General features: G+C 49.2%; 1 protein-coding gene across 2 annotated transcripts in view; it reads left to right on the top strand.

Annotated features, from left to right (window-relative positions):
- Window positions 1-12,024, top strand: part of C2cd3 (C2 domain containing 3 centriole elongation regulator) — a 105,725-nt gene extending 93,701 nt beyond the window's left edge. For both annotated transcript variants that reach the window (XM_021165953.3, XM_021165954.3), the window contains exons 32-33: window positions 2,336-2,447; window positions 11,241-12,024. In XM_021165953.3, coding sequence (XP_021021612.1) covers window positions 2,336-2,447; window positions 11,241-11,390 — 262 coding nt within the window. In that variant the 3' untranslated portion in view covers window positions 11,391-12,024. The remainder of the gene's footprint in view (window positions 1-2,335; window positions 2,448-11,240) is intronic.
- Window positions 12,025-13,290: the final 1,266 nt, after the last annotated feature.

The raw sequence follows: 13,290 nt of genomic DNA, 5'->3' as shown, positions 1-13,290 counted from the left end.
TCCTTTGCTGTTTCCACAAGTGGGTCCTCAGGCCACCCATCCTGGGCATTTGGATGCTAACAGAAAGTGGGTGTGGCCTGTGGCCTTGTGGGATGCACTGGAGGTGTTGGGGGTGGGAAGGCTCTTCAGAAGATTCGCTTGCATGACTAATACTATAAGTTGACCACTGAAGTCAGGTTGGTGGCCCATGCCTATCATCCCAGCACTTGGTGGGGCTGAGATAGGAGGACTGTGAGTTCTAGATCAGTCAAGGCAAGACCTTGTCCAATAAATAAATAAATAAATAAATAAATAAATAAATAAATAAATGAAAGAATCTACCAGTGACATCTGCCTCTTCAGGTGTAAAACAGTGAATGAGGCTTGGGGGCTTGGGTGTAGGAGGACTGTGAGTTCTAGATCAGTCAAGGCAAGACCTTGTCCAATAAATAAATAAATAAATAAATAAATAAATGAAAGAATCTACCAGTGACATCTGCCTCTTCAGGTGTAAAACAGTGAATGAGGCTTGGGGGCTTGGGTGTTAGTACATTTGTAGTAAACTTGACTGTCTGACTTTTCCACTTTAAACATGTGCAGTTCCCTTCCTGAAGACAGGGCTTAGGACCTCAGTTGAAATAAAAGGGGAGGCTGGAGCTATGGCTATAGTCCCTTGGGAGAGCAGTTGCCTAGCCTTGGGTTCTGTCCCCAGGACCACAGAAAGGAGAGTGGGCTTGTAGACTGTTATCATTGATTTGCATTTATTGTATGCTAAGAACTTCTTTTTTAATTCGTCACAACAAGTCTTTTAGATAGATATCATCTACTCTGCATGTGAGGAAACAGGCTTAGTGATTTTTCTTTAAATATTCTTTCATTATTAATTTATGTCTATGTATGTTTTGCCTGCATGAATGTCTGTATACCATGTGCATGCAGTGCCCATGGAGGCCAGAGGGTGCTGGATCCTCCTGGAACTGGAATTTACAGACAGTTGTGGAGGTGCTGGAAATTGAATCTCAGGTCCTCTAGAAAAGCAGCCAGTGCTCTTCACCATTGAAGCATCTCTCCAACCTTCATGTACGTACTTAACCAGCTCAGAGCCATACTTAGCTGCTTAAACAGAAGTCCTAAAAAAACAGCAGCACAGCAGCCTCCTCCATCTACCTCAGATTAAGGCGATCTGACTCAGTGCTGTGACTCAACAGATATTTGTAGAGCAGTGTACATCCTGCAGCCACTTGCCAGGGTAGTGAAGTCAGAGCCATAGCCTAGACCTTATAGATCTCATGTGCCGATCAGACAGACCAGCTATACTCCCCGCCCTCCCCCCACCAGGTCTGGATTTTTATTATGATCAGAGAACAGCAAGTAAACCGGTCTTCCTAGTACCAGTCACCTCCGTGGTCAAAGCATTGCCCACCCTCCCTGTGTCTGTACATCAACATTATCCAGCAAGCCCTCAGCCAGTGTTCCACCCTTGCTACCTTCTGCCTCCTGCAAGCTCTAGGCAGGTACTGGGGCAACTGAAGCAAAATGCTATTGAGAAATTTGAAGAATGTTGAAGGAGATGTGAAAGTCTTATGAAACTAAATAATTGAGGGACTGGAGAGGTGGCTCAGTGGTTAAGAGCAGACTGCTGTTCCAGAAGAACAGATTCAATTCATAGCACTCACATATTGGCTCACAGCTGCTTGTAACTCCAGTTCTAGGAAATCTGATGCCCTCTTCCAGCCTCCTTGAGCACCAGGCATTCATGTGCTACCCAGACATACATACAGAGAAAACACCCATACACAGAAAATGATAATTTGAAAAAATGTTTTAATAATTGAACATTCTCAAGCCGGGCGTGGTGGCGCACGCCTTTAATCCCAGCACTCGGGAGGCAGAGGCAGGCGGATTTCTGAGTTCGAGGCCAGCCTGGTCTACAAAGTGAGTTCCAGGACAGCCAGGACTATACAGAGAAACCCTGTCTCGAAAAAAACAAAAAAAAATAAATAAATAAAAATAAAAAAAATAATTGAACATTCTCCTGTGTCACAGACTGCTTTCAGAATTAAAGAAAGGGGGACTATGTGACTAAGATAGGAAAAGTCTTCCTGGAGGAGGTTGGGATGTGAACTCATTACAGTAGAGACTAAAGAAAGAGAGGGAAAGGAAGGAGGAAAGACGGGTTAGAAGTGGGCAGGGTTTTCCAGTGAGGGAGGAACCAGGAGGAACCACTTGTGCCAGGGATTCATGGATGGGGGGAGTAGGATGAGGGAGACACAGATGGTATGACTGTGGTCCCTGGGGTGTTGGTCTGGTAGGAGAGTAGACTTCTAGGTATTTTATTCCTTAACTACCATTGCAGCCCAGAACCTGTTGTGGTGCCCAACTTCTTTTTGCCTCCCCAACAACTGGAGGCCTCTCTCCGTATGATCTCACACTCTCCAGGTTTGCCACCAGCAGCCACAACTGACCAGGTAAGAGCAGCCACTGGTCTCCTTCTTCGTACATCAGCATCTCTTCCCTAAAAGCATGCAGCACAAAGGCTGCTCTGGGCAATCCCTGGAGAAGATGCTCTAGTGGTTACCCTTTATGCTTGCCTGGAAAATATCCTGTGGGTCCCTCACTGGGCAAAGAGCCTGGACAACATGAGGACAGCCAGAGCCTTGTCAGCTAAGACTGGCATGGAAGGGAAAGCAACACAGAAGCATAGGAGCAAGAGTCTACAGCCAAGCAAGTGGGGACCCACAGCAGAGGACACCACAAATAAGAGGTGCATCCCTAGGGGACCATGATGACTATGCGAGCTCATCCTTTAAAAAGAGAGAAGGAGCTGGCTGTTCAAGGACCAGCCATACTGGTGACCCTACCCCAGACTACATTGCCATGTCCTCGGGGTCACTTGAATGCTTTACCTCATTGGATGCCCTCTGGGGAGGGCATGACCTAATTTAGAACAAATATGTAGAGTGCCACGTTTAAATGAAAGAGAGCATCACGAGTGTAGTAGAGAAAGGAGCCAGGGACTGGTGTGTAGGTGACAGAGCAGGCGTCTCAGAGCTCTCAAAACCTTTTTTCAGAGACAAATATAGGTTATAAACAAAATGTGTTTGCTGTTCACTGTTGATTGCTCCTGTTCAATGCTTCCTTCACTTAGACATTATTCTAAGTACCATACACAGTCAGACTGTTTTAACTCCGAGCAACTGGATGGGATAGCCAGGTGATTGTCTCCATGTAGTAAACGCGTACGTCAGAGTTGGCGCTGTGGCAGGCTACCAGACAGAAGCAGCTTAAAGGAGAAAAGGCTTACTTCAGAGATTGCAGTCTGTAGAGTCCGTAGTCCTTGGCTGCACCGATGTGTCGGAAGCTGCCCACTTTACAGCAGTCAGAAGCAGGTAAACAGGAAAGGACCAGTGAGCTGAATGTAACCCAAGGCTCATTTACTCCCTCAAGCCAGGCCCCTCCTCCTGAAACTTTCAGAATCTACCAAAATCGTGCTACCAGCAAGGGACTCCAACCTCCAGCACATGAGACTTTTGGGGAAACACAATTTTGAAACCACAACTATGCAGGCTCAGAGCAACTGAGGCTCGGAGCTTCCTGTCCACATCCTCAAGGCATTAGTGTATCTACACATGAAGACCCTCAGGGAGTTAAGAGATTGCTCGTGTGTGTGTGTGTGTGTGTGTGTGTGTGTGTGTGTGTGTGTGTGTTGTTGTTGTTGTTGTTGTTGTTGTTGTTGTTTTGCTTTGCTTTGCTTTACTTATGAGACTGGGCCTCCAGGTGTCATAAAACTCCTGCCCTGGGCCTTCTGATGGTTCTCAAGAGAAACCTTGAGACATCTGAACCATTCACTGGCTTTCTAACCCCCTCTCCAGCCTCCCCAGTGTGTTTCCAAAACATGTTTGGAGGATAGTTTGATCTGAGGTCCTACCTGTCTCCCTAGATTGCTTCCAGAGGCAGAAATGCTGCCCCTGGATCCTGTCTGATTCTGCCTCTGCTTCACCTCTGTCCTTTACCTCTTCTGACAGGGCACACACATGTAAGACGTTTGCACTAGGCTTTGGGGGCTGTGCCCGGGTACTGAGCATGAGCTTGAAATACAGCACCCATGGAACTAAACACTGGGCCTGCTAGTGAGTAAGCAAAGGATCTTAGGCCTGTGGCTTGACCTTACTGAGTCTCAGTTTTGTTCTAAGTAACGCCAAGCTAATAATGGGTGGTTAACGGGTAAGGGTGAGAATTAAGTAGGCACAGTGAGTCCATCGCCCTGCCACCCTCTGGGCCAGCCAAGTGGGTGAAGGGTCAGCGAGTCATGCTCCTCAGGAAGAATTCCACAAGCCACTGTGACAAAACTGCCAGCCAAAACGATGTTCCTGTTTCTGTATTTGTGCCTTTGCGACGTGGTTCCTCCCCCAGGACAGACTGTCTTGGTCTTTTCTAGACACAGTGAGGGAGAAGGAAGAGATGAGAATCTCCCTTCCCTTAAAGGGCACCCTGAGTTTCAGGAAGATGAGCTTTATGTAGTTCTTGCCTTTCCTTGGCGTGCCTATAGCACAGCTGCCCTTGGGGCCACTTCTGTCCTTAGGACTTCAGTCTGGGTCCCAGTTAGGAGAGCCAGTGTCATCACAGTTTGCCCAGTTTCAGCACTGGGAGGTTTCAGGCCAAAAAACCCCAGGAGACAGATTTTGGCTGGAAGCCTGCTGGTGCTGGTTGGATTGCCTGTGTGTTTAAGCACTAGTGTGAAACTTACCAAAATGGAGTTGCTATGTCTTGCTCTGGCAATGTTAATGATAAAGTAGAAATTTTTAAGCTCTGTGTGCAGTTTGACACTAGTGACAGGCATCCAAAGTTCAGAGAAACATTTTTTTTAATTAAAATTTTAAAGCACTGAAATAATTTTCCATGGGTTATCAGAACTTTGAGTGTCTTACATTTACTTTAGATTTATGAAAATTACAGAATCACAGCAAACTTTAAAGTCTCTGAAAGTCTTAAAAATGGCCTCCATGGAAAAGGGCCTGTGACAAGCCTGACCTGACCTGAGATCCTCCACACCACGTAGAAGGAAGGGATCCTAGGAGGTCACAGGCCAACCAAACACAAATGTGAGCTCGGGGAACAGCTCTGGCTGCACAGATAAGGCAGAGGCCTCCCTGCATCGGCCTCTGGCACACAGACAGATTCATCTGCAAACCATGCACACACACACAGTGGCCTTGCTTTGAAGAATTTTAGCAGAGAGTAGTCTTAGATAGTTTCCTGCGTACTTGCTCTTCTCGTGTGCTTCCTTCTCTCTCATCCGGGCTCTTGCTGGGGCAGTCCCGGGGCCTGGGGGCTTCATTAGCGTGCCCATGGCTGGGGACCTGCTAGGATCCAGGCCTCTCCGCTTTACAACTCCCAGTGCTTGATGTCGCCTTCATTTTTAAACTGATTTTCACTGGCTATAGAATAAAAGGCAACTTGAGTTTTAGCATTTTAGGGCTGTCTTGCTGGGGTACCTCAGCCCCAGCAGCAGAGACACTGAGCGTGGTAGTGCCTGCCTGTAACATCAGTACTTCACGGCTGAGGCAGGGGAGTCAAACATTCAGAACGGCCTTTGAGACCCTGGGGGAAATCAAGGAGGTGTCTCCATTATCGTTGTCCTGGGTGTTACGCGGCCTTTATTCTTCAGCCACCTTTAAGGTCCGTCTTGGCTTCTGATAGACGTAGCTACAGTGTTGTCAGTCGTGGGGGTGAGAAGGGCAGGTACGAGCATGCAGATCATTAACTAGACTGGCAGCACTGGCACTCTTAGGCCGGGGGTGGGCTCAGAGTTTGTTTTTATTGTGCTGCGTTATTTACTTACATAGATTCACTGGTATGTGATGAAGTCACAAAGTCTTAGGTAATTAAGGATTTTATGATAATGGCTGCAAGATTGGAACAGAAATAGGACTGGCTGGGACAACTCTTGAAGTCAAGGGAAGGCTTTCTTATTTTTTAAGATGTATGAATGTTTTGCCTGCATGTATGTGTGTACACCACATATGTGCCTGTTGCCCATGGAGGTCAGAGAGGGGATTTGATCCCTTACAACTGGAATCACAAGTGCTATGAGCTACCGTGTGAGCACTGGGAACTGAACCTGAGATCTTTAAGAGCTTCCAGTGCTCTCAGCCCCAGGGAAGGAAAAGCTTCCAGAGAACTGAAGGTGGAGATGCTACTTCAGAGGAGCAGGCTAGCCCCTGGGTCAGAGAGGCCTGGGGTCCAGAGCAGGTGTGGGGCCTGGGAAGTGCGCTGAAGCAGGTGCGAGCTGGGATTTGGTGACAGGACTGCCTACCTGACGGAAACACGTGATTTCCCAATATTGTTCCAGGCAATGCTCAGCTTAGAGGGAAAGGGGAAGGGAGGGAGAAGTCCAGTCTTGAATCTCCATTTGTGGATCCCATTTTGTTGTGTATAACAAAACGTTTCCTGAGGAGACAGAACACATATCTATTCACCCCAGATAGGTATACTATAACAGACCAAAGCTTGGATACCACCAAAGTCCAACTTGGTGAACCATGAATTTTACTGGGGGTACTTACAGGAACATGGGTGAAGGGCTCCTTACAGGAGCTCCAGCACAGGTGGCCTCTTAACAGGCACGCTCCTATCTGGTCTGTTCCTGAAGAGCTGCCTCTGCTGTGGACCGCAAGCTCCCTGGGTAAGGGGCCAGTGGTTCTCTGTCTTTCCCTGTATCTGACTGGAACTATGGCCTTTGCATAGCTGCCAGCAGAGCTTCACCAGATCATACCAGAAGGGAGACAGGTCCAAGGGAACTTCCTGAAGCCCAGGGCCCTCGTGACTGTAGCTCTGGCCTTATGGCTGATTGTTCCTCCTGTTAACAAAGATCCTGACCTGTTTCATTTTCTTTGAACCACCAAGTCCCTAGCAGTGTGCAGAATTCAAGAAAAGACCTAAAGGTCCCAGGAAGGTTCTGCTAAAGGCTACCTGAGACTTTTGAAAGAAGATGAGTAACCTGGGTGAGAATATACAAGAGTGGGGAAGAAGGCAGAACTGGTTGGTACCTAGCCTGACCCAAACCGCAAGTTGGTATGTGCCTCCCAGGGAAGGCCTGTAGACCTGCCGGCATGTGCTATGCCTGTCAAGACCTGAGCAGGCTGGTGTGCAGCAGGGTCCAGGAACTCTGCCAGGCACTGACTCCAACACATCTCTCTGGAGTCTGGACTTTGGAAACTTCCCACTAGTCAGCACTGGTTAGCGTGCTAAGGAGTCTGTCTGGCTCTCCTGGGCCCTGCATTGTGGAAACTGGGGGCCAGTAACAGTGTAAACAGGAGCCCTGTGGGCTGAGCCTGTTAGAAACGGCTTCTCAAAGGATAGACGTGCCAGGTGGTAAGGCACAGAGGGAATACTTGGGTAGAAGAGCCCCATGGGGAGAGTGCTAACAGGGATGGGAAGGGAGCTGGGGTGGGCCAGCCAGGCTGTAACTGGCTTAGTTAAATTTCAATCTTCTGCCCAGGGCTGGGACTCTGGTCCGAGTGTCCTGTCCCCACTTCTCCCCCACTCATAGCTGTGGCTGCTGAGTTCTCTGCTGTCTTCAGTGTCTGGGAAGTCCTTGTTGCTACCTTAGGAGTGGATAGTGGGAGCCGCCCCAGAGAAAGGCAGCCAGCCAAAGGGGTGAAAGTTGAGCCCAGTGGCAGCTGTGTAGAGCCCTCACACAACCTCTGAGGCAGTCGTCCAGGCAGCCTTGCCGGGCAGGGCAGCTGTTTGCTTTCAGTTTTCTCTCTCCAGTGTTGTTTCTCACTTAAGGGCACTGCTCTGGAAACGAGCAGAGCTTCAGCCATGAGACCAACCTAGAGGATCACTTGGGGTCCTGTGGGTGGTTCTGAGCACTTGCCTAGCCAGCCCTAAGCTCCCGTGGGGAGCTGCCAAACCCTAGTCCTGCTCAGGACCTGTGAGGCCCAGCTTCTTGCCTAAGATAAGAATAAAAGCTTTGTTTTGCTCTGGTGTCTAGCCAGGGTCACCTCTGGCTCCAGCAGAGCTCCTGTGTTTTGCCCAATGTACCTGTCATTTGCCTCCATGAGATCTGAAGTTTGGGTTTCATAGTAAACCAGAGAAAGAAAACCAGAGTTTACTAACTCTGCTTGGCAGTGAGCACTGAGACCCACAAACAGAAGCCATCTTACTTATAAATAAGTGAAATGGGTCATCTATACCACAAACCAGTATTCCCTCCATTCATCCCACTATGTGTCCACTGAGAAAGGGCTGGAGAAGCTTACAGAAGCCTAGAAGCAGTCACCTGTCCCCACCACTCCCCACAAGCACATAGCCTCTGATGAAGTACATCTAGAGGTGTAATGAACTGAGATTAGACCACACTGCAGAGCAAATAGCACCTCTGAAGAAACCACACCACAGGGACCTGTACAAAGTCAGTCAGTTCTCTGTCTCTCTGTCTCTCTGTCTCTCTCTCTCTCTCTCTCTCACACACACACACACACACACACACACACACACACACACGAACATTTACAGGTCAGCTCGTTGAGGTTAAAGAGGAACAGGTGAGACTCCCCCGACTGTTTTGTGGTTTGTTGTTTGCTTGTTTGCGTGAGTGGGTGGTGTTGTCACACAGCTCCCTTTTCTATGACTGTTGCTCTTGAGCTTCTCTCCTCAGTCTGTCCACCCTGGCGACTGCTCTCTGCACCTGAGAAATCCCCTCTCCACACCTTAGCTCAGGCCAAGCCTCCATTTGGCATCCTCTCCCTTCACAAGGTGTTCAGACTCCATCTTCGTGTTTCTCTCTAGTCCCTCCTTGAAGTTCCCTTCCAGGGATTCCATCCATGGATGGCCCCTCTGTCCAGACCCTAAAGAATCCCTAAGGTCTGGTGATCCACTTGCCCTGCGGGAGGAGAGGGAGGGCGGCTCCTGCAAAGCGCACGCTGGGCTGCTGGGCGCTTGCTTTGTGATGCTGTGCAGCTCTAAGCAGGAGTGTGGTAGCATGGAGAGGAGTGGCCAGTGCATGTGGGTGTATGTCCCTCCTTGGACACCGTCCACTGCCCAGACCTTCAGGGTTCTGTGCTGTAGCAACTCTGATAAAGAGACTCTTCAGCACTCACTAATCAAGATGTTTGTTCAACTCCTTTAAAGTCAACAGGTACTACTAAGCATACGGATCTCCACCCTCTCTGCCCTGGCCTCTAGGCCTGGGCTATACAGATAAGGTCCCCCGGGTCTGGGTGTGGGTACTGGAAGGTTGGCTGAATCAGCCACACTAGCCTCAGCTCCAAGGATGATAGGACCCCATGGCAGCTATAGGCTGTGTGTGCCCTTCCTCCTTATGGCAGCCTCACTCCCACCCCAGCTTCAGTGAACCTCAGCTATCTTAGCTCCCAGCACTCACTGAAGCCTGCCTGGCCCATTTCAGCTATTGCTAATGGCTTCTTTCCCCCATGTTCCCAAGCTCCAAGCCTCATCTCTGACTGCTGGGTAGGTCTGTGTTCACCTCCCCTTCTATCTTGAGTCCTCTACGAAGACAGGAACCATGTCTGTCTATTGTCTACGTGAACTGATCAGAGGGAATAGATCCTAAACTTATAGGAGCCTTGATGAGCCACCAGCAGTAGTCTGGTGGTCATTTCATGAACTGAGCAGAATTGTGTAAGTCTCCAGAGTAGAGACATAACCTCTAACAGGTATGGAAAGAAAGGTCTGGCTTTAGGACTTGACAAATGATTAAAGACCAGTGCCTCTGAACAGAGGTACATAGTGAGGCCCTAACTAATAAATAAAGGTCAAGACCTGTTTCCATCTGGCTTAGCCTCTTAGTTCCCTTTTACTGTAGCAGAGGATTAAAGAAAATGTAAGCCACAACTAGTGACCCAAAAGATCTGTCTGTAGCTACAGCCAGAGCACCGAATGGGACAAGTATCCTCTAAACACCAAAGATCTCCGGATCTTGAGATGAGGCACACAGAAGCTTAAAAGTCTCTCAGGGAACCCAAAGGGTACAGTAGACCACTACCATTGGTTCTAGTGGAATGAATGAGGCATTTACTGCAGAGGCAATCTCCTTCCTTCCAACCTGATCTAAACCAGGTCTTCATGACCCCATCCTACCCATTCACTGGTCTCATAGCATCTGAGCCCTCGTCTTGACCTGGCCTGCCTGGGGTTGTGTATTGAAGCTCTAGTTCATGCCCTCAGAAGTGCCTGGTCTGGAGCAGAGGGCAATATGGACACTGGCCTCTTGGCCCTCCCCTGGCCTGAGGTGTTACTTTAGAAGGAAGAACTGTGAACCAAAAACAACACCCTTCCTGTTAGCCTAGACCTCCCCAGAACACAGAACTGTACCTCCAGGCTCTGCCAAGCATCCTAGCCTGACACTGCTTATTCTTGGCCACCAGGAAGGCTTGCCTAAGGGCCTGCTCAGCTTGCCCACCTCCCCTCAGTGCTTAGAGATCTGGACTGACAGGGATAGTCCCGACTATTTGCCCAGCCCCTTGGCCATGGTTAGGAAACTAGCACCCAAGCAGCAGAGAGGACACAAGCTCATTCCCCTTACCCCATTCTTTTGGTAGGTCACTGTGTCTTGCCTGTTTTACTCTGAGCTGTGAAGCCAGGATCTGCTGTTCATTTCTGCCTCCTGTTGACATGTATTGTTCTATAGAAAGGAATAATGGGATTTCTAGGTGTGCTCATCCCGGAGCCTCTCTAGCCAGGCCTGACCTGTCTTGTTAGCAGGCTCACAGGGTACAAGCTGGAGAGGTGGAGCAGTGTAGTAGCGTCCGTCAGCATGGGAACAAGAAAGATCTTCCCATAGGGCAGACTGTACACACGCCTGTGGGGACAGCCTCCGCTTCTTTCTGCACTGGCTCTTCCCTGCCTGGCCTCCATCTCTTTCCTAGGGGCCTCATTCTCAGCCCACCAGGCAACTTTGCTATGTAGATCTGAGCCCTTCAGCACAGGAATCTGACAAGATACAAAAAAGGGGAAAGTGGCTGAGCACATGGCTTTGTCTATGGTAGCTGCTCAAGCGGGATTCCCACCTTCCTCAGCTCTGCCACTCAAAGCTGCACGACCTTGAACTAAGTGCACCTGACCTATGTGGAGGAAGGTACCCCGACCTTGTGATGTCATGGCCAGAGTTCCACAAGACAGGGTGTGTGAGGTATTTGCAAACCAGGGACCTAGAGAAAATGTTAGCCCAAGGACCAGACTCACTCACTGCAATGCTGTATCCACAGTGCTAATCTAGATGACTTCCTTCTCTCCAGGACGAGAGTGAAGCCACCAGGGGAGCCCTTGCCCAAAGGCCTTGTCGCCCCAGACCTTACTCCATCCCTCCCAACCTTCCTGAGGAAGAGACTCGCAGGATTGCACGGATATTTTCTTCCCAGTATTCCAAAAAGACTAAGGAAACCTGAGGGACGTGGCTACCAGCCAGCCTCTCGGCTCTGTAAAGCTTGCAAGAGACACCAGGCCTCTTTCCCTCAGCATCCTCAGGCCACTACCATCACCCTATTCCATGGGTATCTTGAGACCTAATCAGCTAAGACCGGAGGAGTGTCCCAAACCACCTAGCAGCTGCCTACCAGGACCTCAGCTTCCTTCTGTAATGAGGTGACAGCTGGAAATGAGACTCCAGCACCCATCTTCTGACTGTGGGGCCTAAGGAGGCCTCTCTGAGCAGAGAAACCAGTGTCCTTGACTTGACACAGCCTACTGCTGACCAGAGCCCACCTTCTGCTTAAATAGGACAGGCTATTTTTGCCATAAATAATGGAAGAAACATGGAATAAGTATGTGCATAGCTGAGAAAATTCCAGAGCCCTGTCCAGCTTGTTTGTTTGGGAATGAGGTATTTTATAGATATAAATTATTTTTATGATGTATTGAATTAATCAATAGAACAGGGGAATCGCCTCCTTTAAAACTGTATTCGATTGTCTGAAACTTAACCATGTTTTTAACGTAATGTTTGTTTCTACTCAGCTCTGAAATTCATTGTTCTTGCTTTTGTTTTTAATAAAAGTCTGGCATTTGTATTTGTGTACAAGTGATTTTTTGGGTTGGTCACTGGGAAAAGGTGTTGCAGAAAGAAGGATACAGCTATCACTCCGCCACCTGCAACATGAGTCGCCATGAGACTTGCAAGTGTCAGATTGGCCCATGTTAGAGGGATGCTAGTGTTCCACTTCTGGTGGTTTGGGCTTTTGCTTGCTTGCTTGGTTTGTCTTTTCCTCTGATGGCCCTTTAAATCTCCCAGCACAGTGAAAGTCCAACTAGGATCTGGTTCCCTGTGTGACTCAGGAGGGTACTTCTGTCAGAACACAGCCACTTGGGCAGCTACCATAGACAAAGCCCTCTGAGGATAACTCTGAGGGGGCATAGATGGCCAGTGCCAGCTGGTAGTGAGGCTGAAAGGAGCTACCTGAGGGCCTTGCTTGTCACCCTGTGTGTCATTTCACTAAATCCTCACAACTCTATGATGCCCCTCCCACAGTTAAACTCAACACCATGGAAGTCAGATGCATTGCTTCTGTATCGGTAGAAAGTGCATCAGGACCAAAGACATACCCCAGAGATAAGGACTCAGGCCAAAGCCGGATACAGGCAGTAAACGCCCTGAATTCGGGCAGTCTCAGGCTGCCGAATCCAGGGAGGGATTTCTGGAAGAAACCTGTACTGGGGTAAAGCCCAGAGAATGGTATAGACCAGGTCATGGACAGCTGCAAAGAGAACCAGAGAATGTTCTGAACCATATCAGTGTCCAGCCTGGCTGAGACTGTGGCTCTGGCCTCATCTGGAAGGCACAGACACGTAGACTCTGGCTTCGTATGGTCGCTGTGAAGATCAAATGGGACATTTCTAAAAATGCTTCGCTGGCATTTGGCACATAATGGAAGCTCGAGAAATGTCAGCCCTTCCCACTCTTCCCTAAGCATAGGGGTGAATTAGAGACAAGCACACTGGCTACCCAGAAGGCAGAGCACTCCAGCCTCCCATAAGGGCCATGAACCTTCAGCCAAACCTGCCCCCCAGATCTCTGCTCCTTGAGCATCACCTTGCAAACCTGCCTGGTCCCTAGCCAGGGGCTCCCCTTGCCCCAGGCCTCGCCCTCAACCAGAACAGAGCTTCCAGTACCTGGAGTTCCACATCCCTCGGGGTAAGAAACCTCTAGGTTCCAGGCCTAAGGGGTAAAGATCACTGCCAAATCCAGATCCTGTAAATAACCTGAAGGAGTCAAGTGAGAACAGGGCCACAGGAGGGCACGGGCTGCAGACAAGGTGAAGGTCTGAGACACAGACGATATGCCCAATGTGT

Source organism: Mus caroli, unplaced genomic scaffold, assembly GCF_978045245.1.
Source record: "Mus caroli unplaced genomic scaffold, Mus_caroli_1 scaffold_8, whole genome shotgun sequence".
Lineage (NCBI taxonomy): Eukaryota > Metazoa > Chordata > Mammalia > Rodentia > Muridae > Mus > Mus caroli.
The sequence above is the reverse complement of the archived record's forward strand: the minus strand, read 5'-3'. Positions and strand labels throughout refer to the sequence as shown.